This window comes from Seriola aureovittata, chromosome 14, assembly GCF_021018895.1.
Source record: "Seriola aureovittata isolate HTS-2021-v1 ecotype China chromosome 14, ASM2101889v1, whole genome shotgun sequence".
In the NCBI taxonomy this organism is placed as follows: domain Eukaryota; kingdom Metazoa; phylum Chordata; class Actinopteri; order Carangiformes; family Carangidae; genus Seriola; species Seriola aureovittata.
The window spans coordinates 26,312,501-26,340,000 of NC_079377.1; the positions used below are offsets into that span (position 1 = coordinate 26,312,501).

Consider the following 27,500-nt stretch of genomic DNA (forward strand, 5'->3'; position numbering starts at 1 on the left):
AGGGAGCGTCTGAGAAGGACATCGTTCACTCAGGTCTGGCCTTCACCATGGAGCGCTCTGCCAGGGTAACACACACACACACACACACACACACACACACCACACACACACACACACACACACACACACACACACACGCACACACACACACACTTATCTCATGATGTTAAATGATCATCCCTCCCCCTCCTCCCTCCTCCCTCCCCCCTTCCTCTCGTGCAGCAAATCATGAGAACAGCCAACAAGTACAACCTGGGTCTCGACCTGCGGACAGCGGCGTACGTCAACGCCATCGAGAAGGTCTTCAAGGTTTACAGCGAAGCCGGCCTCATCTTCACGTAGACGCACCTCCATCCACCTGTCTGTCTGTCACCTGTCTGTCTGTCTGTCTGTCTGTCTGTCTTCATCGTCTCTACAGGACTTCTTCACTGACCTTTCGTTGAGGTCGTTCTTCTTCTCTCATCTGTTTACGATCATCTTCTTCTTCTCTCCATGAATTGGAGTTGAACTCAGCAGCTTCCTGCTCGTCTCGACCTGAACATGAAATCATCTGAACGCCTTAAACCACAGACACTGTCACAAGCTGCCTGCATCACATTATGTGGACAGAAGTATGTGGACACCCTCCTTCATCCATCCATTATTAGGCCAATGTTTGTCCCCATGATTATTGATTATTAATGAAGGAAAACCATGAATCTTAGTTTTATTCTGGTGATTCACTGGATGATTTGAGGTGTTTTTATGGAATCAGACAAATTAAACCACAGAGAGAAAATGAATCAGTTTCACATGTGAATATTTTCAGATCTGAAGACGTCACCTTCCACTGTGGCAAATCATAAAGTCAATGTTTCACCACAGCTGCAGCTACCCTTTATTTTCAGACAGTTACAGATTATTGGTTATTGATTAATCATTTAGTAAATAGTAAAAACATTTTCAGTTGAATATAGAGAAGCAGAAAATGTTCACATGTGAGCAGCTGGAACAAAATGACTGAGATCATTAGTTGATTTTACACACAGTCACCAGTTTTTACTGGTTTTTACTGGTTTAGTTTGAATCATTTTTTAAAGGCCTGAAACATTTAGAATGATCCAGTTATTATTTCACAATAAAACAAATCTTCACGTCAGAGAAGTTGAAAACAGAAATGAACTCTAATAAACTGATTGTGATCGTTAGTGGTGTCCACATACTTCTGGCCATGTATTCACTGTTTGTCTGTCTCCAGGTGAAGAGCTTGTATAGATATTTTTTTTATTATAATGCACATGTGCCTCAGGACTTCAGCTTTAATATTTACCGCCTTTGGAGAAACGTCATTAAAGGAGCGTTCCTGTGTTTTTCTGATGATGATGATGATGATGATGATGATAAAACTTCAGTCAGCTGGTCTCACGTTACTTTAAGTTTAGCCGCATAAAGTATTTAATAACTATCAGGATGTTTTAAACAAGTAGTTAATTAGTCAACAATCAAAAACAATTTGTATATAATATTTGGAGACATTTAATTTTATTCCATGATTTATGTTGTTGATGATGATGATCTGTTTCTCACAGAGGGTCAGAGTCACATGGCTCCGATCCTCTTCCCTCCACTGACCTGTTTACATCTGTTTACATCTGTTTACATCTGTTTACAGCTGTTAATTATGTTGTTGTTCATCAGCTATTTACAGATCATCATCCGTCTGTTACATGTTTACCTGCTGATCAACAGGAACCAGAGAATGGTGGAATGAACCACTCTTCATCTTCATCATCATCAGTAAAATAAAAACCTGGAACGATCCTTTAACTGTCATCTCCTCGTTTCGCTGCAGTCAACAGGAAGTTGACTTTAAATAAAAACTCCTCAGTTTGTGTTTCCTCTGTTCAGACTGTGACACAGTTGTAGCTAAATGCTAAATGCTAAAGCTAAAGTTAATCTATGCAGTTAAACTGACAGGACTGTAGCTGCCCTGTGACCACTGACACAACAGACTCTGCCTGATGAGACCAGGTCTCAGAGGGACCAGGTCTCACAGGGTCTTAGAGGGACCAGGTCTCACAGGGTCTGAGAGGGACCAGGTCTCACAGGGTCTGAGAGGGACCAGGTCTCACAGGGTCTTAGAGGGACCAGGTCTGAGAGGGACCAGGTCTCACAGGGTCTGAGAGGGACCAGGTCTCACAGGGTCTGACAGGGACCAGGTCTCACAGGGTCTTAGAGGGACCGGGTCTCACAGGGTCTGACAGGGACCAGGTCTCACAGGGTCTTAGAGGGACCAGGTCTCAGAGGGACCAGGTCTCACAGGGTCTTAGAGGGACCAGGTCTGAGAGGGACTGAGAGGGACCAGGTCTCAGAGGGACTGAGAGGGACCAGGTCTGAGAGGGACTGAGAGGGACCAGGTCTCAGAGGGACTGAGAGGGACTGGGTCTCACAGGGTCTGAGAGGGACTGAGAGGGACCAGGTCTCACAGGGTCTGAGAGGGACTGAGAGGGACCAGGTCTCACAGGGTCTGAGAGGGACTGAGAGGGACCAGGTCTCAGAGGGACTGAGAGGGACCAGGTCTCAGAGGGACTGAGAGGGACCAGGTCTCACAGGGTCTGAGAGGGACTGGGTCTCACAGGGTCTGAGAGGGACTGAGAGGGACCAGGTCTCAGAGGGACTGAGAGGGACCAGGTCTGAGAGGGACTGAGAGGGACCAGGTCTCAGAGGGACCAGGTCTGAGAGGGACTGGGTGGATCAGACAAACTCAAACTGACTGAACTGTGATGAAGCTTTAAGTGACTGTCGGGCCCCTGGATGAACAGCTGAGTCCTCCAGGGGCCACAGACGTCACGTTGAGGAGGAACCCCCCCCACACGCACACACACACACACACACACACACACACACACACACTTCAAGCTGCAGCTCAGACCACTCCGAGTCTCAACATTTGTTTTTCTGCTGCGCTGCCACCAGAGAAACCCACCTGAGTCCTGAGTCCTCTGACCTCTGACCTCTGACCTCACTGCTGCAGTAACACAGGGACACAGTCAAACCAAGCTGTAGTTTGTGTCCTCCGCTCTGACTGAGGAGTTTTTAAACCTTTTTGTTAAACTGAAATAAAGAACACAGAAAGTCTGAGTGTGTTTCTGTTTCATAAATCACACGTCACACAGCTGGATACAAACACGTTACAGATGTTGATGATGAACAGACCTTTAAACGTGTTAAAGAGTCTTTCACTTTATTTTATTCAAATTTTTGGATTTTAGCTAAAAAATATAATTTCTCATTAGTTACTTTATCCAGCTCCAGGTGTCTAAGGATCCAGTCATGATATTATTAGGAATTATTATTATTACTGTTGTATACAACCGGGCAGTGCTGGTTCATTATAATCATTTATTATTATCATTCATTCATTAATAAATCACAATTTTATTTATTTACTTTTGCTGTTCTCACTTTTTATTTCTTAAATAAAAATATTATTTTATTTATTATTATTATAAGATTTTTTTGGTTTTTGATTGTATATTTTATTAGTGTGTCTTGAGGGCGGGATATTCCTCCTCCCTCCACCAATCAGCGCGCCGTATTTGCCGCATGGCTCCGGAATTCCCCTCCAGCTCCGGGGCTTTCCGCTCTGACTGACAGGCTGCGGTCACCATGACAACGGAGCGGAGTTGCGTCAGGCCCGTGGAGGCCAAAGGGGACATGACTTCCGGTTAGGCGGGGTAACTGTAAAAATAAAAGCTGAAACAGAATCCTTTTCAATCTGTAAATAGATTTTGATTCATTGGAAACACTGACACAGAAATAAAGATTGAATAATAAAAACTACCTGGTTTCAATGAAGATGAGTTTGTCAAAAAATTGAAAAAATTGATATTTTATGATTAAAACACAGTTAAACATTAATGTCATTATTTCCTGGCCAGACTGAACTTCCATACAAGTTTTACCTGTTTGAGATATTTGAGTTATTCTGTTCACGTTTTAAATATAACTCACAGTGAAAGTGAACAGACTCACAAACTTTGTTTATTTATTATAACTTAATTATAAATTTGGATCATAATAATTAAAATGAAATATTGTGAATTTAATTATAATTTATTCCCTTGTGGTTTAAATTCTGTGTTTAGGACAAAAAATAAAAGTAAGAATTATGAGCAGGTATTTACTTTGCCTATTATCTGAAGAAGAACCAAACAAAAAGCTAGCGTGAGTATTTTACTTTGAAAAGCAGAAACAGGACGTCAGGTCAGCCGTGTTGCAGCTGTTTCTTACTCGGGTCAGTTTGATTCTAGTGTTTTTCGGGGAATCGGACGGACTAACGGACACAGCAGCTGCTCGCAGGTAAAAACTCACCTTTAAACTTTAATTTGTACTCATTTTAACCGGAAGTGACGAGAAACTGAGAAACTGATCCAATCTTCACATTCACCACTGGAACTGCTCAGGTCAAGATTTCACTCCACGTCAAACTGAATTAAAGTCAGTGTTTTTGAGGCTGAAATCCACTAAACGTTGTTTGTCTCTCAGTCAAACGTGAAAGACTCAATTTAAATCAATAAAGTTTTTATTTTCTTTCCTCTAAATTTTCACTAAAATCAACTGATAAATCAGCTGATAAATCCACTGGTTTTCTCTAAATGAACAGCTGATTGTTGTTTATTGGTGAGGATAAAAAGATTAAAGATAGATTGATCAGCTGAGTTTTAAAGGTGAAAATGATGCAGAGAATTAAACATGAAGGAAACACTGTTGCTGCTGTTTGATCAGATTGTGTAACAGAGGAAAATTACTGAAGCAGGAAAAACATCAGAGACTCTGAGAGGAATCGACTGTTCCTCTGACTTTAAACTGGCAGTTTTATTCCTATTTTTACACATAATTATTTTTACTTTCTGCAGTTTTACTTTCTTTTAGTTTTGTGATAGTTTCCTGGCTTCACTAATCCAGGTGTATGAGTTAAAATCAGTTAGTTAGCCTGCTAACCATCACAACCTGGTTTATTAAACACAGTTAGAACAGTAAAATAACACCTGATCAACTATGTATTGATTATCTGATCATATGACGACAGATTGATGTTCATTTAAATCTGAGAAAACACATTGATCTGACTATGACATGAAACCTGGTTAATTCTTAAATGATGGACTGTAACTAGGACTGAACGAAAAAATCATTTTGTGATTATTCTGGTGAATATTATGATGAAAGTTACGAGTCCATGTAAACAATAGTTTTTCCATGTTCTTCACATCTGGAGAAGATGATTTGTAGTCCAGGCTGCCTCAGTAGCACCACCACACTGATGGTGCTAACAATGCTAATGCTAACAATGCACAACAATGTGACACATTTCATCTTCATCAAAGGAACTTCAGCTCCTGTGATTTGAATATTGCACTTGACCATAACGAGATTTTGATTATATTTTGATTAATTGTGAAGCTCTAACTGCAGATCACGATTATTATCTATTTGATTAATCTGCTGATTTTTTTCTCAATTGTTTGACTGATCAGTTTTTGCCTGTGATCATTCAAATATCTGTTTATTGACAAACTGTCAAAATATTCAGTTTTTATCAATTATGAAAAAGAAAAATCTTTACATTTAAGACGCTTTAACCAGTGAATGAATTTTTGCTTGAATAATGATTAAATTGATTAATGAGATACAGATTATAGTCACAGATTAATTTTCTGTTGTTCAGCTAAAGTCTGATCCAAGTATCATGGAGAATTTTTCTGTATTTTGACATTTATAGATTGAACAATAATTTAAAACCTGATGATATCTCATCTTAATGGATGATCCCATAACCAGGATCCAGCTGCTGCGAGCAGGTTGAGGGTAACAGACGTGTTCAAGACAACAGCTGCAGATCAGGAACAGGAAATCCAGACACATCAAATCATCAACCATTGAATCAAAGTGAATCAGTTTTCAGTCAGGGAGTGATTCTGCTGTTTGTCCTGAAGGTGGCGCTGGAGACAGTTCGTCCTCTGAGGAGCCTGATCAGGAAGTATCAGGAAGGCTAGCAGTTTCCCCCTGTTTGCACTGTTTGTGCTAAGCTAGGCTAAAAGCTGTCCTGAGGAGACAGAGAAATGTTGGTTTGTTCAGTCTCGAGGGAAATCAAGGATCATCCCCAAATCCTCCGAGAGGAGGAGGAGGAGGAGGAGGAGGAGGAGGAGGAGGAGGAGGAGGAGGAGGAGTGGAAATTCCCACTGAGATATCCCACTTTAGATATGACTCTATCACACACACACGTACACACACACACGCACACACACACCCACACACACGTACACACACACCCACACACACACACACACACACACACACACACACACACACCACACACACACACACAAAAGGGCATATGTTGGGTCTAAACATTGGTAGGGATGCACAACCTCGCCACCCAAACGGTTTATTAACATATGAGATCTGAATTTACATTCAGGAAATATGATATATGTTCATGTGCTGTATTTCCATGGATGAGATGTATGATGAAATAAAATCATACATGTCGTTAAAGTATATCCTTCATATGTAGAAATTACATATGAAACCTGTTAGACATCGGAATAATATCATATATTGACATGTATGTCTAGTTAATCTGTATATGTTTATGATATGTTTATATTATAGAAGAAAGTAAGTGATAAAAACAAGTGTATAGTAAGGCACGAACTGCACACTGAAAAGACGCAGGTTTGAACTCAGAAACTTCTGACTGTGAGGCATCTGTTCTAACCACTGTACCAACAAGCCACCCTATGAAAATATCATTGTAAAGTAAAGTATAAAAAGATTATTAAAGTAAGGCATAAAAAGTGGTAGTATGGGGCGTCAGGTGGCTCAGTTGGTTGAACCACCTGACGCCCCATGTGCGGAGGCTGGGGTCCTCGCTGCAGTCGGCCCTTTGCTGCATGTCATTCCCCCTCTCTGCCTCCCCACCTCCTGTCTCTCTCTACTGCTCGATCAATAAAGGCATAAAAGGCCCAAAAAAATAATGATAAAAAAAAGTGGTAGTATAGTAAGGCATAAAAAGTCATAGTATAATAAAGCATAAAAAGTGGTAGTATACAAAGGCATAAACTCCACACTTAAATTTCCTCGACCCAGAACCTTCTCATTGTGAGGCATTTGTTCTAAACATTGCACCAAGCCACCTTATAAAGATAACATTGTAAAGCAGTAAAAAAGTCATAGAATAATAAGACATAAAAAGTCATACTATAGTAAGGCATTAAAGGCCTAAAAGTCTTAATATAGTGAGACATAAACTCCAGACTGAAAGGCGCAGACTCGGGTTCAAAACAAGAAGCTTCTGCCTGTGAGGCATCTGTTCGAACCATCGCACCACCAAGCCTTTAGATGTAACATTGTAAAGTAAAGCATAATAAGATTTTAGTATAGTTAGGCATAAAAAGGCATAAAAAGTCATAGTATTCATGTGGCATTTTCATGGGATTTTTAGACAGAAATTAAACTCATACTTTGATATATTTTATACTCTGACCAGCAGCCTGACTGTTAGCCTACAGAGGACAGAAGCCAGGGTTAGCTTGCGAGTTAACGCTAGCTAACATGGTTAAATAACATCAGTTGATGTGATCACTGTGATATTCTCACCTAACGTGATTCTTCAGATAGCCTTTCAACCCTTTCAGCCAATCAAATGCTAGCATGTCTAAATTGGTTGTCTTGGAGATGCAGACTCTTGGAGGCCACTTTGGAATGATCTAATACGACTTCACTCATGTAGCGGTCAGGACAATTCTTTACTCCTGAAATATTGGTAGGGACATGTCTCCACTGCCCATATGCTAAGCTACACCCTCACACACACACACACACACACACACACACCCTCACACACACACACACACACAACACACACACACACACACACACACACACACACACACACACACTCACACACACACACACACACACACTCTGAGTTGTGATTCACTCTTGATTTGGCGTCTGCAGGAAAATCACTGAAGGAGGAAGAACAAATCAGCTGGGAGCTGAGCCTTCATCACCTTCCTCTTCGCCTGTTCCTGCTGAGTCATGGCTGGAGCTCTGAGGTGCGTGTGATTTGTGTTTGGAGGAGGAGCGAGTGGAGGAGGAGCGAGTGGAGGATGTGAGCGAGTGGAGGATGTGAGCGAGTGGAGGATGTGAGCTTAGTGTCTGTTTGTTGTGATGTGAATAGAAAGTTTTTTGGATGGAAGATTGAGTTTGCTCTGAGGGATCGAACCTGTGAGCTCCAGGTGAGTCTGATGCAGCAGCTGCTTCATCAGTCTGATCTGAGCCTGTCCAACACTGATCACATGACTTCCTGTCGAGGGGACCATCAGTTGGCGTCCACATATTTTAGTCCATGTAGTGAGTCTGAGGTATCAGTCCCGATCAAACCCGGTTCACTGTGAACACATTTAACCCCAGACATGCTCATGACATCACACCTCACCTGTCGTAAGGTGAGGTGTGCTGAGGAGCCTGATGCGTCTGATGAAGCCGCACCTGTGTTTGTATCATGACCCTGGTGTCTGTCAGCCACATGTTCGATTCCCATGTGAAACCAGCTGTTTGTGTTGTTTTTATTATCTATGGGCGTAGTTGTAACTGTGGCAACAGAGATCGTCTAATGTTGAGGAAGTATCACCATCTTGTCCTAAACCTAACCAAGCCGTGCTCATTATTATTGTAACCATGACAACCAAGGTCCAGTACACCTGATAGTGTAGGGGCGGGATCTCAGGAGACACTGCTATGTGTCGTATCAGAGGGTTGAAGGTTGGAGGAGTTGTTGTCTTCAGCACTGCAGAGCCCCCCCCCCCATTTGGTTGTGACCTTTAACCTGTCCAGGTGTGTTGAGTGACAGAAGAAGAAGTTAGTAGAAACATGTCCGACGTGTTTCAGAGAAACAGAAAAGTAAAACCACCTCTGTGGATTCCTGCCCCCCCCCCCCCCCCACACACACACACACACACACACACACACAAAAACTTCCCCTCGGGTTTTCTCTCTCTGCTCTTACTGTACCTGATGTGGGTTCATGTTAATGAGGCACATCCATGCTGTCACGTGATTGGCTGTCATCATAAGAGGGGCTGTCCCACAGACGTGTTGAAGTCTGGAGAACGATGTGCTTCAGATCAGATGTGAGTTTTAGAGACAGGAAGTCAGAGTGACAAACAACAACCACCGACTGAAGCTGCTGCTGCTGAATATGAACCATCAGGTCAGTGTGAGGATTCCTCCTTTCACCTGCTGCTCAGTCTGACGTCTTTCTGTCTGTTTATCGTCTGTTTATCGTCTGTTTATCGTCTGTTTATCGTCTGTTTATCGTGTGTTTATCGTGTGTTTATCGTGTGTTTATCGTGTGTTTATCGTGTGTTTATCGTGTGTTTATCGTGTGTTGAGCTCCTGTTTTATTGAACAGTACGTTTTATTTTTGATGAGCCTGTCGAGTACTTTATCATTTAGTCAGTTAAAACATCAGAAATGATTCAAAACAACTAAATATGTGAACGTATGCAGACGACACAGTTTTCTGTAACATATCACCTGGTAACCACGGTGATACAGCCACTGAGCATGTGCAGGAAACAGATCAGTGATTGGTTGAAGTTTGATGAGGTTGAAATCTTTGTTTTTAAAAAACAGAGTTTAATTTATTAAAAAAAACCTACAAGTCAGAAAAGTGTGTGACAGAGAGAAAATGTGTGACTGTCCCTGTGAGACAAACCAGGGACAAACGTCTCAGCAGGACGCTCCGCCAGAGCTCAGGAAGTGCAGAGAAAATAAAGATATGATTAAATATTTCTGCATTCAGATTCAGGCTGTGACAGCAGCTACATGCTAACATGCTAACATGCTAACAATACCTGCTGATGTTGGATTTACCTGCATCAGTTTTCAGTCATTAACCCGAGAACAGATGGGGGCAGTTTTTTACAGTGTAGAGAAGATTTTCAAAATAAAACCAGTGTAACAGAGAGAACACTTTGTTTCTGTTTTCTGGTCAGAGGTTTGTCTCTCTCTCTCTCTCTCTCTCTCTCTCTCTCTTTCTTTGGTCTGGTTCTTTAAAAAACCCGGTTCGTGGTTCTCTCTGTAGGAACCTTGTTTCTCCCCGTCTGTGTTATTATCAGCAGCAGTGACATCATCATGTTTTGCCCCGCCCCTCCCCCAGTGCTGATCTGGAATTCTGGGGGTTTTCCTCGGCTCGGCCACTTCCAGGAAGTGACTGAGAACAGACCGAGGGGAGGGGGAAGGGAGGGGGGTGAAACAACACAGACAAACAGTGAGAGAGAGAGAGGAAGAGAGAGAGAGGGAGGGTGGAAGAAAAAGAGAAGAAGAAGAAGAAGAGGAGTCGTTTGTCCGTCATGTGAAAGTGAAACTGCTGCAGGTTTTTGTTTGTTTGTTGTTTCCTCGTTCGGTTGTTGGTCGTCGTGTTTGGACAGAAACTCAGGTCAGAAAGTCTGCTGTGTTTCCTACACACACACACACACACACACACACACACACACACACACACACACACACACACACACACACACACACACACGCACACACACACACACACACACACACACACACACACACACACACACACACACACACACACGCACACACACACACACACACACACACACACACGCACACACACACACACACACGCACAAACACGCGCACAGACACAGGGGAAATGAGTGTGTGTGTTTAACTGTTTAAAGTAAGAGCTTCCTTTGTTGATGTGTTTGTTGTTTGTTGTTTGTTGTTTGTGCTGCAGGATGAGTGAAGCTCAGTTCATCAACGTCTACGACAACGACGTGAGTCTGTTTTTATTTATTTATTTATTTAATTCCTTCAGGAAACAAATAAGAGATAAAGAAATCAGCTTTATACTGAAATGGTTTCACTGTGTCGAGACGTTGTGCAGCTTCGACTGTCTCCGGTTGTAGAAGCGTCTTCTCTGTTGTTGAAGCTGTTTCTCTTCACTGGCTGTTTCCTCCTTTTTAAATAAAGTTTAAATCATTAAGTCCAAGCTGTGTTTGATCTCAGCCTCTGGAAACATGACAGCAACTGAATCTAAGAGCGTCTGCGCTCAGAGTCAAGCTCACTCTGGTGAACGTGTTGAAGGACTGTTACCGATGTCATCAGTTCATCAGTTCATCGGTTCATCAGTTCATCAGTTCATCAGTTCATCAGTTCACCAGTTCACACTGTGATGAGGTGATGAAGATGAAGTGATGACATCGGTACAAACAGCTGCAGTTAAAGTCACCGTTGTGTTTAAATCATCATCGTCACAGAAACAGAGTCACAAACACTCGTTTTTTTTCATTTTAGCAACAAGACAAAAAGTCCGGTTTCTGTAGAAGTCGAGTTTTAAAGCTGCAGAGTGGAAACAATTTGCATGAGTAACTTCAGTGTTTCACAGTTCCCTGTTTGACTCTGAGCTCAGGTCTCCATTAGTCTTCATCATGTCTGTCAAGATTTACCTTGAAATCTTTGTTTTACATTTGAATTAATCAGGTGGAAAAAAGACAATGAAACAGATACACAGAAAAGACAACAGCACTGAGGAGACTGATACAAGCTAACAGGAGCTAACAGGAGCTAACAGGAGCTAACAGGAGCTAACAGGAGCTAACAGGAGCTAACAGGAGCTAACAAGAGCTAACAGGAGCTAACAGGAGCTAACAGGAGCTAACAATAGCTAACAGGAGCTAACAAGAGCTAACAGGAGCTAACAGGAGCTAACAAGAGCTAACAGGAGCTAACAGGAGCTAACAGGAGCTAACAGGAGCTAACAGGAGCAGTAGCTTTAAAGTTAATGTTTGTTTTACTATGAAAAGGACTGTTACTGTTGTTTGACTAATTAATTTAATCAATCAAATGTTAAAACAGTGATAAGGTCAGAGACTCATCTTCATGTTCATGTCATTAATCACTTGTCAATAGATTCATTTTCTTCAGAAATCTGATCATATTTGGGGTTTTTTTCACTGAAGAAATGATTCATAAAATTATGTAACTGATCAATCACTGAATCATTGTAATACCTGATGATTAATAACTCCTTCACCAAAAGACCAAAACTGTGCACCCTCCAAAATCAGAGTTTATTCTCCACAGAAAACCATGAAGACACACAGATATTGATTGATTGATTGATTGATTGACTGATTGACTGATTGATTGATTGACTGACTGATTGATTGATTGATTGATTGATTGACTGATTGATTGATTGATTGATTGATTGATTGATTGATTGATTGATTGATTGATTGAATTACAGATCAAACTGACAGACGTTCTGTTCCAGCTCTAAATATCTTTTCTTCTTCAGCTGCACCTGAATTTGATGACGTATGACTACATTCCTCCAGTGGACATAAAGACTGAACCTTACATACCTGAGACAGGTACAGTGACATCATCACTTCATCGTCAGTGAACTGGAACACAGGCTGACATCAAAGTTTATTCACAAATATTTTTGCCCCATTAAAATCATTCATCAGAAAAATTTTATACAAAAATCTAAATGTCATGTTCGCCTACAAAGATACAAGAACCGGATCTTTCAGCTCAGTCGGATCAAAACCTCAGGAAAATCATCAAGGGAACAGTTCCTGCCGGAACCTTGCTGTAAACGTGTTTGTACCTGAAACAAACAGAGACATTTCAGAAAGTAGCTAGAACCAAAACCTTCTCAGGAGATTAATTCAAGTTCTGAGGAACCTTTTACCTTCATTTACAGAAACTCTGAAACACGAGCTCAGGATTCACAGATAGAACCCAGGAGAACAGTTTTTACAAATTACTCTGATATGTTGGTGTGAAGAAGAACCTTGTTGGAGTCCAGCCTTTGTTTCGAACTGGAACCAGATAAATGTTGAGAACTTCCTGTTGGTGTGTGGAACCTGAAAGTTGTTTTCGTAGACCATCTTGTTTGTATCTGGAAAGAAGCAAAAAGATGTGAGCACTTCAAACCTGGACCTACAAATACAAAAAGAGACTTCTGAACCTGGTCTTACACTTTCTAGAGCCTACTTTAAACTTTGTCCAGTCCTCAGGTCTTTCTAGAACCTGATGGCTGGAACCTTGTTTGTGGTAGTTTTTTTTATTATTAGTTTATTTATTTATTATTACAGAGAAAAAGTGATATTTAGAGTTTAAGTGAAAGAGATATTACAGATGCAGCAGATGTCTCTGTCCTGACCTGAACCTTGCTCACCATCTTAACCTCTAAACCTTGGGGGAACCCTGAGACCTGGAAGCTCTTATTTGGACCTGGAAACAAGGACAGAGACACCTCAGACCTTTAATCAGACAAAACATTATCAGAGCATTTTCAAGAACCTTCTCAGAAACAACAGAACAACCTGTCCATACTCAGGAACCACATCCTGGACTTTCTCCTGCTACCTCGTCTGTCCACAAACTGCACATGAGCAGTGCCTGGGAGCCTAGAACTACACTTTCTAGAACTTACTCACAGGGAAACCACCTCCTTCTACCTTTTCACTACATATGAAAAGTCCTGTGGCTGGTGAAAGTTTGAGAGTCGATGGTGAAATTCAGATATTATCAGTCACTGACTTCTGAAGAAAAAACAGAAACATTTTCAGACCTGTTCGGTTTCTTCTGCAGGTTATTAACTAGTTAACTAACTAAACTAACTAATCTGTGTTTGTGTTTCAGCTCATGGTCCTTACATTCAGATCATCGAAGAGCCAAAACAGGTGAGACTGATATCTGTCTTTGTCTGTAGTAATTGATATTAACTCTTTTTAAATGCAACAAGAAGTTGCACCTGAAAATTAAATTTGACATTAAATAATATTAATTTAAAAAGAAAGGACATGTTTCTTGGGAATGACTGAAGTCAGAGTCACCCTGTGTCTGGTTGATAATGGTGTCCCACAAGGATCAATATTAGGCCCCCTGCTATTTACTCTATACAGAAATAATATTCATTCCTGAACAGTGTCCGCTTCTATGCTGATAATACCATTTTATACGTAACTGGTCCCAGACCAGGGCCGACTCCAGGTTGCAGCCTGATCTTCCAGACCTCTTTTATGAATTAAACGTTTGTTCTAAACTTAGAAAATGATGCTGTGATGTATTTGATATATTAAACTTTTAAACTAAACTAAAATCACTGATCCACCAACACACAGTCCTGTAGACGAAGTCCACGGCCATTTTCTAAACATAAATAAAATCAATACTAAGAAGTTCGGATTGGATTATTAAACGAACAGACAGAGAAAATCTGTCATCAGAAAAGTGAAGCTGAATCTTAAAATATGAAGTTATTAGATCTTTCTTCAGAAAATCCTCCGCCTTTAATTTGTTCAATAATTTTGATCAGTCTTCAAACCAAACAGATGAAAGACTTAAAATAAAACTTTATGATCCCTGAGGATCAGAGACAAGCTGAGCTCTAAGAAAACTTATAAAGAACTGTTTGAATGAAGTGACTGAAAAACAGTAAAGAAGACATTAAAAATCTTTTTACATTATCATCATTACAATACTTTATATATGAGTTGTGCAAATATTTGTGCAAAGGAGTAAATAAAATATATAACACATTATCAGTTAATCTGATGTTATTTTTTCTGTAATCAATCATTGATCAATTGGTTTACAAACAACATCAGAAAACATCAAAACAAAAACATAAACAAATCATCAAATGTTCAAACTCCCAAATATTTAATTTAATAAGATATATATAAATATCAAGTTAAAATAAGATGCACATTCTCAAAGGTGAGAACCTGAAGGAGTCAAAGATCTTTTTATCTTCAGAACGTCAGATATTATTTAATTATCAAAATATTGGTGGTGGATTCAAAATTTCTTTTGCTCAACCAATCAATGCAGCTCTAACACAATGTTATTTATATGTTATTTTTATGTAATATACACACACTACAGTAATATGACAACATGATAAAGTGTCTATAATAGAAATCAAAGTAAATATTAAGATGAAGTTTAAAGTATAAAATCACAGAGAAACTATATTGTATCATTACAGTGATATAAGTATATATATCTAACATAATATGATATATATGTAATGCAACATAAATACATGTAAATATATAAATAACTATAATCTGGACAGTGTTTTATTGAAAGAAGAAGTCCGACTCACATGGAGCGTCAGGTGTTTCCCCGACTTCAGGCTCATCCACATGTTGCTGTAACAGTCACCTCCTTTAATCCAGGGTTTTCCCAACAGTCATTCAGCAACATGGGACTGAACAGGCCGCAGGAAGTCAGGGAGTTTCTGCCGCTAAAGGTCAGGTGACTACGTCCTCTGACTGTCTCTATGCAAATCACTCAGTTCTGGTCTGAGGGGAAAAGAAGAAGCAGGTTTACGCAACCAGCCTGAAATAATTCATCTGCCTGACTCAGACGTGTCTGAACACAACACAGAGGCTGACTGAACAAACAGCAGCCAAACACCTGCAACACTTCACTAATAACCACAATTATTTTACTGTCATTAATCTGCAAATCATTTTTTTAAATTGATCATTTCGTCTATAAGTTAATGTCAGGAAAGGGTTTAAAAATGTTTGAATTCTCCTCAGTCTGAATAAAACTTTTAAATAGAGTCAAATTGTTTCTGTCGAACTTTTCAAACGTTTCTAAAGTTAGAAAATAAAACTTTTACATTCAACTTCTAACGTCTCGTTTTGTCTGAAGATATTTAATTAAGATCAGAGAAGCTGCAACCAGAGAATTTAAACAATTAATCAATTTACTAATTTACTTTACATCGGTCGATGGATTGATTAGTTTCTGGATCACAGTCTCAGTGTTGAAGTCTGACTGGCTGGCTGACTGACTGACTGACTGACTGACTGACTGACTGGCTGACTGGCTGACTGACTGTTGTGTGTCACCAGAGGGGCTTTCGTTTCCGTTATGAGTGCGAGGGTCCGTCCCACGGCGGCCTGCCAGGAGCCTCGAGTGAGAAGAACAGGAGAACCTACCCGACCGTGAAGGTGGGACACATCAGCTACACTCTGACATCACAACACAGTGTCTGAAAATACAAACAACCATGAACGCAACACATCAGGAGGTGTACTGAGCATGTGCAGTATATTATATATAATATATAATACATATCTTATATATATGTATAATAAATATGTATATATAATGTAACGCAGGCACATGTAACCAGCTGTTTGTCAGGTTGTTGTTAACGTCACTCAGATCAGCTGTTGTTGTTGTTGTGACAAAACTCAGCTGCTTCAGTTTCACTGTGACTGGCGTTGTCATGGAAACAGCTGATCGTCATGTTTCTTCTGTGTCTCAGATCAATAACTACATGGGTCACGTGCGGGTGGAGGTCCAGCTGGTGACCCACACCGACCCCCCCCGGGTCCACGCTCACAGTCTGGTGGGACGTCACTGCACCGACAAGGGCACCTGCACCGTGGACGTCGGCCCTAGCGACCTCACCGCCTCGTCAGTATCCAATCACATCAAAGCACCTGCACCTTACACTGAAACAGTGACGTCACAGAACGATCACACAGATGATAATGAGACAGGTGATGACCCGCTGATGTCACTTCCTGTAGGTTCAGTAATCTGGGAATCCTCCACGTCACCAAGAAAGGTGTCGCCGAGATTCTGTGCAAGAGGCTGAGAGACGAGAGGAAGAGACAGAAAGGACCACACAGCACCCTGACAGGTAACACACCTGCCCCCCCCCCCCCCACACACACACACACACACAGCACCCTGACAGGTAACACACCTGCCCCAACACACACACACACACACACACACACACACACACACCCTGTATGAGTGAGTCCACAGTGCTGCTGTGAGTGGACAGGTGTGTCTCAGGTGTGTGAGAGCTGTTACCTGTGCTGCAGACGCGGAGGAGAGTGCGTGTGTGAAGGAGGCCAAGGAGCTGGGGAAGGTGATGGACCTGAACATCGTGAGGTTAAAGTTCACCGCCTACCTGCAGGACAGCAACGGCTCCTTCTCCAGAGCGCTGAAGCCCGTCGTGTCCAACCCCATCTACGACAGCAGTGAGTCACGGGGGGGGGGGGGGGTCGGGGGGGGGGGGGGGGGGGGGACTATCTCTTCAGTAGAAAGTAGTTCCAGTGAAAAGTGTGGATTGATTCATAAGTGAGAGAAGGAATCAGATGTTTTCTGGGTGAGTGTAAGTGTCTCCTCAGCCGAGGGAGTTTCACTGCAGCAGTGACAGATTTTACTGCGTCGTTAAGGACGTCTCCAGGTCGCAGTACTTCCTGTTTATTAAGGACGTCTCCAGGTCGCAGCACTTCCTGTTTATTAAGGACGTCTCCAGGTCGCAGCACTTCCTGTTTATTAAGGACGTCTCCAGGTCGCAGCACTTCCTGTTTATTAAGGACGTCTCCAGGTCGCAGCACTTCCTGTTTATTTTCTTCCTTTATCACCATAAACTCAGTCAGAGGTCCCTTTAGTTTTTCCCTTAGTTTGGTCTCTAAGGTCTTTAGTGCGACGGTTTAACGGACTTTAAGTATGAGACGGAGATCAGGAGAAAACTGAGTCCGGACTGTGTTTGACCTGCAGAGTCTCCGAACGCCTCCAACCTGAAGATCTCTCGGATGGACAAGACGTGCGGCTCGGTGCTCGGAGGAGACGAGATCTTCCTGCTCTGTGACAAAGTGCAGAAAGGTGAGACTTTAAACACTTTCTGCTTCTTGTCTCTGAGTCTCACGACTGAATGTTGTTGATCACGTTGATTCTTTGGTTTGTTTCCTGGTTTTTGTCTTTTGTGATTTTTGTTTCTCTGTCTCTGAATCTGGAGAAATATCCCATGATGCTTTGCTCTCTGCTGCACATTACAGATGATATCGAGATCCGTTTTTATGAGGAGGATGACGAGGGAGGCTGGGAGGCGTTCGGTGACTTCTCACCTACCGATGTTCACAAACAGGTACTGAGACTGTGTGTGTGTGTCTGTGTGTGTGTGTGTGACTCACTCACACACACTCTGCCAGTTACATCACAAGGAAATGAGAAGAGTTAACAAAAAAACACACAAAAGAACAGCAGCTCGTTTTTAATCTGAGATCAACAGGGGAATTCCTTCAAACTGTCACACACACACACACACACACACAGACACACAGACACACACACACACAGACACACACACACACACACACACACACACACACACATATATATTTATATTTGTTTAGTTTTTGGTTTGTTTTGATGATGTCACTTCGTTCACTGGCTGCACTTCATTACGTCTTTGTCAATTTTTATTAATATGGAAAATAATTGGAACACCCCCCCCCTTCCCCGACCCCCCCGCAGTGTTTATTATGTCCTCTCTCTCCTCAGTACGCCATCGTGTTCAAGACGCCGCCCTATCACAGCACGGAGATCGAGCGGCCCGTCACCGTCTTCCTGCAGCTGAGGAGGAAGAAGGCCGGCGACAGCAGCGACCCCAAACAGTTCACCTACATCCCACAGGTCCAAGGTCAGCTGCAGTCTTAGTGACATATGGAGCAGATACAGTCATTTAATGGGGTTGGGTGACCCCCCAACCCCGAGGAACACTCACAGGAAGATGTTTGTGTCTGGGTTAAAGGTCACAGGTTCGGGGTTTCCCTCAGTGGAAACATGGCGGCATCTCTGAGTTTCAGTCGTCTCGTACGGAAAACGGAGGAAATTTCTTCTGTAGACAAAATGAGATGTTTTCAGTCTGAAACTTTGTCTGTTGTCACACTTTTAAATTTCCCCTCCTCCTCTCCTCCTGCTCTCTTTCAGACAAAGAGGAGGTGCTGAGGAAGAAGCAGAAGCCACTGCCTCATTATGAGCCCTGGAGAGGAGGAGGAGGACGAGGAGGAGGAGCCGGGGGTTTCGGAGGAGGAGCCGGAGGAGGAGGAGGAGGAGGTGAGGATCACAACTTCAACTTCATGAGTAAAAAGATCAAGAGAAGCGTTTGTTTAAAAGCAGAGTCAAAGTTCAGAGTAACTAAGTACATTTACTCAAGTACTTAACTACACTTTACTGCACTTTACTGCACTTTACTACACTTTACTGCACTTTACTGCACTTTACTTTACTTTACTGCACTTTACTACACTTTACTTTACTTTACTGCACTTTACTACACTTAACTGCCCTTTTCTTCTTCTTCTGCAGGTTTCCAGTTCAACCAGCAGATGAACGGAGCAGCTGGAGGAGGAACAGGAGTTTTCTTCACTGGAGGTTTCACAGGCTTCGGCGGAGGGGGAGGGGCTCAGATGTCAGGCTCCGCCCCTCAAAGAGGTGTTACCCAGCAACAAAGTGATGGACAGACTGGAGGACAGACTGGGTCACCGCTACAACAGCAACTGTTTCAGATCGGTGAGAAGCTGCAGGAAGGAAAATGAAAGGAACTGATTTTGTTGTTTTTCTGTGATTGATCATGTGACTGATGATGTCACCCTTGTGGTGTTGCAGCGACCGCTCTCCACAGCAGAGCCTCTCAGAGCGCCCGACAGACGGCGGCTGCCCTGCTGCAGTACTGCAGCACCGGGGACGCCCGCGTCCTCCTGGCCATCCAGCGACACCTGTGTGGCGTCCAGGACGGCAACGGAGACACGTGAGTCTCGATCGAAAGCTGGATGAGAGACGCCGACTCACTTTGACTCGGTAGTTTGATCTCGTGTCTTTTCTTTCCCACAGTCCTTTGCACCTGGCTGTCATCCATCAACAGACAGGTGTGATCCAGCAGCTGATCCACACTCTGCTCAGCAGCCAGCAGATAAACATGCTCAACACAGCCAACCACCTGCGACAGGTAACTCACTCCCACCTGACCCATCTAACCATGCCCACCTCAACTCATCTAGATAACTCTAATAACTCACCTGTGACAGGTAAATAACTAACTAACTAACCCGACCCTTCAGACAGTAATCTACCTAACTATCCAAGTAACCCAAACACAGCAGGAAGCTAAACCTAGATGACCAACCTCCAAACCAAGCCCACTGTGTCACCTGACCACTGACTCCTCCCCCTCCTGTCATCGCTGCAGACTCCTCTCCACCTGGCCGTGATCACCCGACAGGTGAAGGTGGTGGAGGCGCTGCTGAGGGCGGGGGCCGACCCCAGCCTGGTGGACAAAGATGGCCGCAGCCCCCTCCACCTGGCGGCGCTGGCTGGAGATAACACCACACTCCGCCCCCTGCTGGCTCACCTGGGAGAACGCCACGCCCACCTGGTCAACACCCCTGACTACCATGGTGAGAGACCCCAGAGCTTCTTACTGAAGAGATGGATCTGCTAATTACTGCTAATTACTTCGTTAATGATAATTAATTTGACTGATGACAGTTCATCCACATGTTGAACCTTTAAAGACTCATATATCATCATGTGATCATGGGAGTTACGATCCCGTCAGGTCACATGCACAGCTGCTACAACTTATCAATTAACTAATTACTTGATTGATCAGTTTTTTTTCTTTGTCGTATAAACTGAACATTTCAAGACGTCAAATTACTTTGGTTTTTTCACTATTTTCTGATATTTTATAGAAATAAAATAATAAGATGATAATCAGTTAATCAAGAAACTGATCAGAAGATGAATCGATCAGGAAATGACTCGTTATCATGTGACAGAAATCCATGATAGAGAATATAATATTTTAATCTTTAATGCAGGTCAGCTGAGTTGTGATTGGTTGAAAAATTTGAGATTCTGGTTTGTTGTAACAGTAAAACTCCTCCCCTTCAACTGTCAATCACCTGCACCCATATATAAACAACACCAATCAGACATCAAACACTAAAACTTCACCTGTGCCTCCGTCTGTCAGGTCTTCACCCTCTCCACCTGGCCGTGAGGAGGGACGGTGAGCGCTGCCTCCGCCTACTGGTGGAGGGCGGAGCCAAGATCAACGCACCTGAGCAGAAGAGTGGACACACCTCTCTCCACCTGGCCATCAGAGAAAACCTGTTCAAGGTGGCGTGCACGCTGATCACAGAGGTATGACACACCTGGCTCCTCACGCTCACCTTTACCGGCTGAGAATATCATTGGTATTAAAAACGATCATTCATAACGATCAATAACTTCAATTGATCTGAGGATTTCTGCATCAGTGACATCAGAGTGTTGAACTCTCTCTCTCTCTCTGTTGGTTCCAGTTGAAGGCCGACGTCAACGCCTGCACGTTTGGAGGAAACACTCCGCTTCACCTGGCAGCAAGTCTGGGTTCACCGACCCTCTGTTCCATGCTCATCGCTGCAGGTCCGACTCACTGAAACACACTGAAACACACTGAAACACAATGAAACACACTGAAACACACTCTGAAACACACTGAAACACACTGAAACACACTGAAACACACTGAAACACTCTGAAACACACTGAAACAAGCACTGAAACACACTGAAACACACTGAAACAAGCACTGAAACACACTCTGAAACTCACTGAAACACACTGAAACAAGCACTGAAACACACTCTGAAACACACTGAAACACACTGAAACAAGCACTGAAACACACTCTGAAACACACTGAAACACACTGAAACACACTGAAACACACTGAAACAGACTCTGAAACACACTGAAACACACTGAAACACACTGAAACACACTGAAACACACTGAAACACTCTGAAACACACTGAAACACACTGAAACACACTGAAACACACTGAAACACACTCTGAAACAGACTCTGAAACACACTGAAACAAGCACTGAAACACACTGAAACACACTGAAACAAGCACTGAAACACACTCTGAAACTCACTGAAACACACTGAAACAAGCACTGAAACACACTCTGAAACACACTGAAACACACTGAAACACACTGAAACAAGCACTGAAACACACTCTGAAACTCACTGAAACACACTGAAACAAGCACTGAAACACACTCTGAAACACACTGAAACACACTGAAACACACTGAAACACACTGAAACACATTGAAACACACTGAAACACACTGAAACACACATTGAAACACACTGAAACACACTGAAACAAGCACTGAAACACACTGAAACACACTGAAACAAACACCGAAACAGGCACTGAAACACACTGAAACACACTGAAACACATTGAAACACACTGAAACAAGCACTGAAACACACTCTGAAACACACTGAAACACACTGAAACACACTGAAACACACTGAAACAAGCACTGAAACACACTCTGAAACACACTGAAACACACTGAAACACATTGAAACACACTGAAACAAACACTGAAACACACTCTGAAACACACTGAAACACACTGAAACACACTGAAACAAACACCGAAACAGACTCTGAAACACACTGAAACACACTGAAACAAACACCGAAACAGACACTGAAACACACTGAAACACACTGAAACAAACACCGAAACAGGCACTGAAACACACTGAAACACACTGAACACACACTGAAACACACTCTGAAACACACTGAAACAAACACCGGAACACACACTGAAACACACTGAAACAAGCACTGAAACACACTCTGAAACACACTGAAACACACTGAAACACACTCTGAAACACACTGAAACACACTTAAACACACTGAAACACACTCTGAAACACACTGAAACACACTCTGAAACACACTGAAACACACTGAAACACATGAAACACACTGAAACACACTGAAACACACATTGAAACACACTGAAACACACTGAAACAAGCACTGAAACACACTGAAACACACTGAAACAACACCGAAACAGGCACTGAAACACACTGAAACACACTGAAACACATTGAAACACACTGAAACAAGCACTGAAACACACTCTGAAACACACTGAAACACACTGAAACACACTGAAACAAGCACTGAAACACACTGAAACACACTGAAACAAACACCAAAACAGACACTGAAACACACTGAAACACACTGAAACAAACACTGAAACAGGCACTGAAACACACTGAAACACACTGAACACACACTGAAACACACTCTGAAACACACACTGAAACAACACTGAAACACACTGAACACACACTGAAACAAACACTGAAACAAACACTGAAACACACTGAAACACATTGAAACACATACTGAAACACACACTGAAAAACACACTGAAACACACTGAAACACACACTGAAACAGACACCGAAACACACCCTGAAAAAAACACTTAAACACACTCTGAAACACACTGAAACACACTGAAACACACTCTGAAACACGCACTGAAACGCTCTGAAACACATTGAAACACACATTGAAACACACACTGAAACACACACTGAAACACACTCTGAAACACACTCTGAAACACACACTGAAACAGACACCGAAACACACCCTGAAAAAAACACACTCTGAAACACACACTGAAACAGACACCGAAACACACCCTGAAAAAAACACTTAAACACACACTGAAACACACTGAAACACACTGAAACACACTCTGAAACACGCACTGAAACGCTCTGAAACACACTCTGAAACACACTTAAACAAACACTGAAACACACTCTGAAACACAGGTGATTAATTGAAGCTTGTTTTTCAGGTGCTGATAAGAATGTGGAGAACGACGAGCCGCTCTTCTTCAGCTACTCATCAGAAGAAGAAAAAGACGATGACGAACCAATCAGAGAGGAGGTCAAAGAGCCAGAAGCCACTGCCTCTCAGCCAATCAACCCTCGCAAGAGATCGGCAGGACACACCCCTCTGGACCTCGCTAAATGCCAAAAGGTAATGAGCTATACCTTCAAAATAAAACTAAAGGACATAATAACACACAGGACAAAAACACGATACTGCAGAAATCCTCTGGAGACATGAACCTCCACCCGATCATTTAAAAGCTGTTTGATGTTTGAGAATCAAATGGCCGTCACTGAATCTGGTGAAGGTTTGGTTCTGCTTTCTTTAAAACATCCTCCTCACCTCCTCTCCTTGTCTCCTTGTCTCCTTTCCTCAGGTGAGGAACCTGTTAAACTCCAGACAGAGTCCGAAGTCGAGTCGTCACTGCAGTAAGAGGATCAAACCTAGCAGCAGTGAAGGTGCGTCTGTCCTTGTCCTCCAGTTAATCATCACTTTAGACACTCGTAATGTAAAATGTCCACAGTCTGAAGGTCAGAGGTCAGAGGTCAACAGGTCGAGCTTCAGTTACTGTTAGACAAAACTGACCAGAACCTGTGTTGGTGTCTCAGAGGTGGGGGGTTCAGGTCTGGACGAGGACACACTGTCCCGGCTGGTGGAGGTGCTGAGTGTCGGGGACGTTCCCTGGAGGAAACTGGCGGAGAAATTGGGGATGATGACGCTGACTCACCTGTACCAGGACAGTCCAACGCCCTGCCACCACCTGCTGCAGCACTACAAGGTAACAACAGGACACGTGTCCAGCTGCTGCACAGAGTCTGAGCTCTGACAGATGAAGCTGCTCAATCTGAATCTGAGTCAGTGGTTCAAACAGCTCTGATGCTGCGTTCACTGCTACAGACAAACATGAAGTAAACTGCTGTTACCAGCCTCTGAGTAACACTGCTGATTGTCTGTGTGTCCGTCTGTAGCTGGGTGGGGGTCCGGTTGAAGGTCTGGTTGAAGCTCTTCAGTCCCTTGGTCTGTCAGAAGGAGTCCGCCTGCTGAGACACACAGAGCTCCGAGACGACAAACACAACACAGGTGACACAAAGAAAAACGTCCATGATGGATTTACTGTTTTAGTGGGAGAAGTTCTCGTTCAAACTGCAGCCATGCTCACTTCATTTATACTTTCTGTCCAATCAGACGCCACGGTCGACAGCGGCTTCGGCAGCCAGCCAATGGAAGAAGAGGAGTCGCCTGTGGTGAATCAGTGACGAGGAAGAAGTGACATCATCCAACAGCTTCATCAACATCATCTTGTCATCCAGGAACCAGGATTCTGCAGAACCGGACTTTACTGAGACTCAGAGACTGAGACGGTTCGTTCAGAGCAGAGCGACTCTGCAGGAGACGACGCTGCGATTCACAGAGATGAGGAAAAGGTTTCGGGTATTTTCAAACATGTCACAGGTTTTCAAACATTACTGGAAATAAAAATTAAAAAAGGCCTTTAACGTTTTAAAAAATGAACTTTGTTTTAAACAAAAATACAAACAGCAGATTAAAATGATTTATTTCACAATAAGAGTGTATCATAGACATAAAAGTGTTTTTTTCTTATTTCATAAAATTTGTCCGTTTTCTATTTTCAGCTTCTTTACATTTGTCATTAATTTATATTTTGTTTTTCTTGTAATTATTTTGGTCTATTTCTGTGGGTTGTGTGAGGTCTGACAGACGGTCTGGAGTCCTTAAGTTTCACCTTGAAAGTCCTTGAATTTTCCTCCAGCACAAACTTTCAACATAAACGCGCTGCAGAGGTTTTTTCTGTCGAATGTTTAGAGGATGAACATCAGTAAATCTATGTTGTGTTTACAGAGTGTGTGTGTGTTGCCCTGTTAACGTGAATAGCTGATCTGCTTTTTCACCTCTATGAAAACTGGAATTTCCTATTTTCTGTCCTCTCTGGAACACAGCACGTCTCACTCGTTACAGCCTGATCTATGATGTCATCACCTGTCATCACCTGCTCGTCTGTTCATCAGTGTCTGAAGCGTCTTTCAGCTTTTCATTCAGTCAAATGAGACATTTTATGGAAACTCATTCATGTCAATAAAATACTGTTAAATGTTATGACAAAAATAAAAAATATTCATTGTAGGTAAAATTATAACTTCTTCATTTCTATTGTGACAAATTATAAATTTGATTCAAAAAGTTACAAAATGCAATATGTATAAAAAACTGAATTATTAAGTAAAAAATATCAACATTTTTACTTTAAATGTTTTTTCTCATGACCAATCAAAATAATGTGATTTATGAGTCAGTTAGATAAAAATGAGTCATAAACAAAAAAACTAAAATATGTGATGAGTTCAGTGTACATGGACTTAATGTCTGATAATTAAAATTTTAATTAAAAATGAAATAAATTTGGAGCTGTAAGTCAAGACTATAACTTGTTCAGTTACAATTATGACTAAAATCAAAGTTAGTCTTCAATTCAATTATCAGTCATTTCAGTCATCAGTCATATTTCTTAAAGATGTAATGTATGAGATTTTTCAAAATAATGAAAGTTTTTACTTTAAAAGGATAAATTTGTTTTTATGTCGAATTGACTCAAGTCGAAATTCACACCTTAAAATATCATCTTATAAACCCAATTATTCATTTAAATAATTATAAAACTAAATCAAATATAAAATATTAAAAAAATTATAAAAATAAATTTAAAAACAGACAAATTCCAACATTTAACCAAAGCAAGTTTTGTGAATAAAAAGACTTTCAGACCCAGATTTGTTTTCAAACTTTTTATTTTTGCCTCTAAGCCTCCGAAACTGTTTCACTATGACCTCACAGGAAGTGGACAGTATGTACAGCTATCATCAGCACGCCGGCGGCAAAACATTCAGGCCGCAGCGAAGCCGGAAAAAACATGTTCACAGAAACTCATCCGTTAGGAAACGATGATGAACAGAATAAATAAACTGACAGACACTAAAATATCTAAATCAAAGTTTCCTAAACGCAGCGCGAGCGAGCGCGGCCTCCGGCCCGACTACAATATGGCTTCTCAATGTCAACGTTTATTTACAGACGACGAGCGGGAAGCGGCCATGACTGTTACACTGACTCTCCACTGCTGCTGTTCACTGCACAGAAATACACAAGTGGTGCTGGATAGTTGACTAAATACGAGCCGGGGGGGTCATACACCACAGTGAGGGGTGGGGGTCTGGACCCGTCTGTCTGAGCGTCTCTGCAGCAGGTTCATGGTACAGATGGTGGAGACTGAGGGACGGACGACGGCCTCTCTGGTCTTTAGTCCTTGAGCTGGACCATCAGCACTGAGTCAGAAAAACCACAGAGTCCGAAGGACTGACGGTCTAAAGGTCTAAAGGTCTGATGGTCTGACGGTCTAAAGGTCTGATGGTCTGACGGTCTAAAGGTCCGAAGGACTGACGGTCTAAAGGTCTAAAGGTCTGATGGTCTGACGGTCTGACGGTCTAAAGGTCTAATGGTCTGAAGGTCTAAAGGTCTAAAGGTCTGAAGGTCTAAAGGTCTGATGGTCTGAAGGTCTAAAGGTCTGAAGGTCAGAAAGTCTAAAGGTCTAATGGTCTGAAGGTCTAAAGGTCTAAAGGTCTGACGGTCTAAAGGTCTGATGGTCTGAAGGTCTAAAGGTCTGAAGGTCAGAAAGTCTAAAGGTCTAATGGTCTGAAGGTCTAAAGGTCTGAAGGACTGACGGTCTAAAGGTCTGATGGTCTGAAGGTCTAAAGGTCTGATGATCTGAAGGTCAGAAAGTCTAAAGGTCTAATGGTCTGAAGGTCTAAAGGTCTAATGGTCTGA

At 42.2% G+C, this 27,500-nt stretch overlaps 3 protein-coding genes across 21 annotated transcripts in view; 2 read left to right on the top strand and 1 right to left on the bottom strand.

The window, feature by feature from the left end:
- glud1a (glutamate dehydrogenase 1a) overlaps nucleotides 1–3,120 on the top strand; it is a 17,628-nt gene extending 14,508 nt beyond the window's left edge. The window contains exons 12-15 of one of the 9 annotated variants that reach the window (XM_056395003.1): nucleotides 3–65; nucleotides 223–2,234; nucleotides 2,319–2,504; nucleotides 2,671–3,120. In XM_056395003.1, coding sequence (XP_056250978.1) covers nucleotides 3–65; nucleotides 223–342 — 183 coding nt within the window. In that variant the 3' untranslated portion in view covers nucleotides 343–2,234; nucleotides 2,319–2,504; nucleotides 2,671–3,120. Of the gene's footprint in view, nucleotides 1–2; nucleotides 66–222; nucleotides 2,583–2,670 lie in introns of all 9 variants that reach the window. The other 8 variants (XM_056395005.1, XM_056394998.1, XM_056394999.1 and 5 more) reach the window with 8 other exon arrangements.
- Nucleotides 3,121–4,240: 1,120 nt separating this feature from the next.
- nfkb2 (nuclear factor of kappa light polypeptide gene enhancer in B-cells 2 (p49/p100)) lies at nucleotides 4,241–25,805 on the top strand. Of its 5 annotated transcripts, none has more exons than XM_056396347.1 (24): nucleotides 4,241–4,341; nucleotides 8,008–8,105; nucleotides 10,814–10,853; nucleotides 12,380–12,455; nucleotides 13,738–13,778; nucleotides 15,969–16,067; nucleotides 16,388–16,539; nucleotides 16,656–16,768; nucleotides 16,959–17,117; nucleotides 17,644–17,748; nucleotides 17,922–18,010; nucleotides 18,427–18,565; nucleotides 18,856–18,981; nucleotides 19,234–19,437; nucleotides 19,534–19,675; nucleotides 19,759–19,873; nucleotides 20,114–20,321; nucleotides 20,903–21,072; nucleotides 21,234–21,336; nucleotides 23,626–23,810; nucleotides 24,040–24,121; nucleotides 24,272–24,441; nucleotides 24,632–24,743; nucleotides 24,849–25,805. In XM_056396347.1, exons 2-24 carry the CDS (start codon nucleotides 8,089–8,091, stop codon nucleotides 24,917–24,919), a joined length of 2,718 nt encoding a protein of 905 aa, XP_056252322.1. In that variant the 5' UTR covers nucleotides 4,241–4,341; nucleotides 8,008–8,088; the 3' UTR covers nucleotides 24,920–25,805. The 5 variants fall into 5 exon arrangements, with proteins under 5 accessions (XP_056252322.1, XP_056252323.1, XP_056252324.1 ...); XM_056396348.1 differs by having other exon boundaries at nucleotides 18,856–18,973; nucleotides 19,232–19,437; XM_056396349.1 differs by having other exon boundaries at nucleotides 18,856–18,970; nucleotides 19,232–19,437.
- A 644-nt stretch (nucleotides 25,806–26,449) lies between these two features.
- Nucleotides 26,450–27,500, bottom strand: part of psda (pleckstrin and Sec7 domain containing a) — a 50,889-nt gene continuing 49,838 nt past the window's right edge. For all 7 annotated transcript variants that reach the window (XM_056396342.1, XM_056396341.1, XM_056396345.1 and 4 more), the window contains one exon: nucleotides 26,450–27,500. This exon is cut by the window's right edge and continues 3,161 nt beyond it. The gene's annotated coding sequence lies outside the window, so the exon portion shown is untranslated.